The sequence below is a fragment of the Fukomys damarensis genome, unplaced genomic scaffold, assembly GCF_012274545.1.
Source record: "Fukomys damarensis isolate Sample0158 unplaced genomic scaffold, DMR_v1.0_HiC HiC_scaffold_19, whole genome shotgun sequence".
Taxonomy (NCBI): Eukaryota; Metazoa; Chordata; class Mammalia; order Rodentia; family Bathyergidae; genus Fukomys; species Fukomys damarensis.
This window is the reverse complement of record NW_022900931.1, coordinates 64,543,373-64,546,058: the sequence shown is the minus strand read 5'-3', so window position 1 is coordinate 64,546,058 and position 2,686 is coordinate 64,543,373. Positions and strand designations below refer to the sequence as shown.

The 2,686-nt window shown below is 56.9% G+C and overlaps 1 protein-coding gene across 3 annotated transcripts in view; it reads left to right on the top strand.

Moving 5' to 3' along the window:
- Positions 1 to 2,423, top strand: part of Bcat2 (branched chain amino acid transaminase 2) — a 10,995-nt gene extending 8,572 nt beyond the window's left edge. For all 3 annotated transcript variants that reach the window (XM_010640770.2, XM_010640769.2, XM_010640768.2), the window contains 5 exons: positions 360 to 502; positions 637 to 722; positions 862 to 1,002; positions 1,079 to 1,153; positions 2,054 to 2,423. In XM_010640770.2, the coding sequence (XP_010639072.1) occupies positions 360 to 502; positions 637 to 722; positions 862 to 1,002; positions 1,079 to 1,153; positions 2,054 to 2,092 (484 nt within the window). In that variant the 3' untranslated portion in view covers positions 2,093 to 2,423. The remainder of the gene's footprint in view (positions 1 to 359; positions 503 to 636; positions 723 to 861; positions 1,003 to 1,078; positions 1,154 to 2,053) is intronic.
- Positions 2,424 to 2,686: the final 263 nt, after the last annotated feature.

Sequence of the window (2,686 nt, the reverse complement as noted above, 5' to 3'; positions counted from 1 at the left end):
CGCTACCCTGCGCCGCCGTGAGGCAGCATCCTTGTCACTGTGGTGCCGGCTCCGGCTCCGGGCTGAGCTCTGTGTCCCTGTGTCCCCCGTGGAGAAGCTGTGGGAGGCAGCATCGGGAAAGGGCGGGGCCGTCTCAGGATTTGGTCCTGACGGGAGAGGTGAGAGGAGGACAGGCCCAGAAAAGGCTGTGATGCTCATGTGACCCAGAAAACGGGAAGAGGCAGCGCGGCAGCGGGGAACCATGGGAGGCCTGGGAGCTGGGGACGAGTAGGGCAGCCCTGGTACGGAAAGACTCTCCAGGTCCACACTGGGCGGGGGGTCGGTCCCATGGCAAGTCCGACCAGGCTGCCCGTCCCCAGGAATTATGGGCCCACTGTGTTAGTGCAACGGGAGGCCCAGAAGAAGGGCTGCGAGCAGGTGCTCTGGCTGTATGGGCCTGACCAGCAGCTCACCGAGGTTGGCACCATGAACATCTTCATCTTCTGGACCCACCGGGACGGTGGTGAGCTCACCCGTGACCCAGCTCCAGCTCTGGGGGAAGTGGCCGATTCCCGCTCTCCTCAGAGGTTGCAGCACCAGGGGTTAGGGTGGGAAGGGCCGGAGACTGTGGGTGACACCCCCACCCCTTCCCCCTAGTACTAGAGTTGGTGACACCCCCGCTAGATGGGATAATCCTGCCTGGAGTCATCAGACAGAGCCTGCTGGACATGGCCCAGTCCTGGGTAGGGTCGGGGGCACCTGGGGGGTGGGCATGCTGGCATGTCTCTGTCCCGCTTCTGTCCCACCCCTGGGGCAAGAGAAGCAGGAGCCCGCTGCAGGAGACCCCCTGGGGACTGTGTTATCTCCTCTCTTGCCCTGAAGGGTGAGTTCCGGGTGGCAGAGCGCAAGATCACCATGAAGGAGTTGCTGCAGGCACTGGAGGAGCGACGGGTACGGGAAATTTTTGGCTCTGGCACTGCTTGCCAGGTCTGCCCCGTGCACCGGATCCTGTATGAAGGCAAGGTGAGGTGGGGCTGCCATGGCGGGTGGGAGAGAAGATGGTGGAGATACCCTGTCCTCACGGGACTTTCTTTCCCAGAACATCAACATTCCCACCATGGAACATGGGCCCGAGCTTATTCTTCGCTTCCAGCAGGAGCTGAGGGCAATTCAGGTGAGTGGCACCCCAGGGAAATGGCTGGATGTTTGTTCCCTGGCACCTCCTCAATAGTCCCAGTTTTCGGTTAACCTCTGGGCCCCAGGCTGAATAAGCTTTCCAGGGATTCCTGTTGACTGGAATTCCTGTTGGGTAGTTGAACACTACCCCTTGTGGCTAAATAACACTTTTCAGGGAACTCTAGGAGCCCAAAAGTAACACTTTTACTTGTCAACTCCCCTTCCCATGAGTCTCTGTGTCTCCTGGTAGGAAAAAATCTCCTTCCCAGGAGCCTCTGCAGCTTCTGGGTCTCCTGGAGAGAGGAAACTCCTTTCTCCTCACGTGGGTCTCTGAGAGTGCTAGGTCTTCTTGTGGGTGAAACACCCCTTTATGATTCCCTGGGATCTTGGCCCACACTCTGGCCATACAAGTTGGTCTCCCAAGAGTCCCTGAGGCCCTGAACTAACCCTTTGGGTTGAGAAATCTTCTTCCTCAAGAACCTCTGTTCCTTGGCTTCCTCTCCTGCCCAAGAAAGTTTCCCCTCACAAGCCTCTGGGGACCTTCCCGTTCTTCTGAGCCAAGCCGGCTTTCCCCGACACCTTCTTGCAAACTTGTAAACTCCTAAGCACCAACTTGGGAACTACACTTTGTACTGATTGGACCTTCTGAGCCAGAAACTACTTTTTCCAAGCGCCTTGGGAACTTTACAAATCCTTAGAACTTGACTCCCTTAAATCAATAGGCCATTGCCTGGATTCCCCCGCTCCACCCCATGATTGCTGGAGCCCGCCGGGGAGTTGACTACATTTCCCATGAGGCAGCGGGGTGGAACGCGATGAGCGCTCCGCATGGGGCACCCCAAGGCCTCTTGGGAGTTGCAGTTTGACTCCCCCACTCTCCCACTCATTTGTCCTGCAGTACGGAACCAGACCCCACGAGTGGATGCTTGCCGTGTGACGCTGCGGCCTCGGCTGGACCACACCTCAGATCAACCAACCTGTCACCGATCCACCTGAAGTGCAATAAGAGAGGACGAAGGCCTGATGTCAGTGTCTCTGGCCCCCCCGTGGTGGTTGCTACACTCCCAAAGCCATAAGGGGTGGGTCCTGCAACAAGGGGGCGACCAGGCCCTCCTCCCTGGTGCTTCGCGTTCCTCTCCTGGGGAGTCAGGGGTGTTTCATGCCCTCGATTTTGTATCACTCCGTTCTCTGGCCGGTCCCCGGTGCTGCCGTTAAGTTTTTCTCTCTGTCTTTGCTGCAATTTTGAAATAAAATGCCAAAGAACAAGACATTACTGTCACCTCTAGTGACACAGCTCTGGACCCTGGGGTCTTAAAGTAGGAATCCTGATCTTCAGCCACTTTATACTTCAAGGACCCAGTAATCCAAGCTCTAGCATCCTGGCAGTCTCCCCTGTACTCTCCCTCTCCAACTCCCATCTTGGGGACAGGGGACATCCATCCTTTCACCACACCACGCAGCTCTGTGACTTCTCAAAGCCACCCCCCCACTCTGTTTCTTTTCTTTCTTTCTTTTTCTTTTTTCTTTCTTT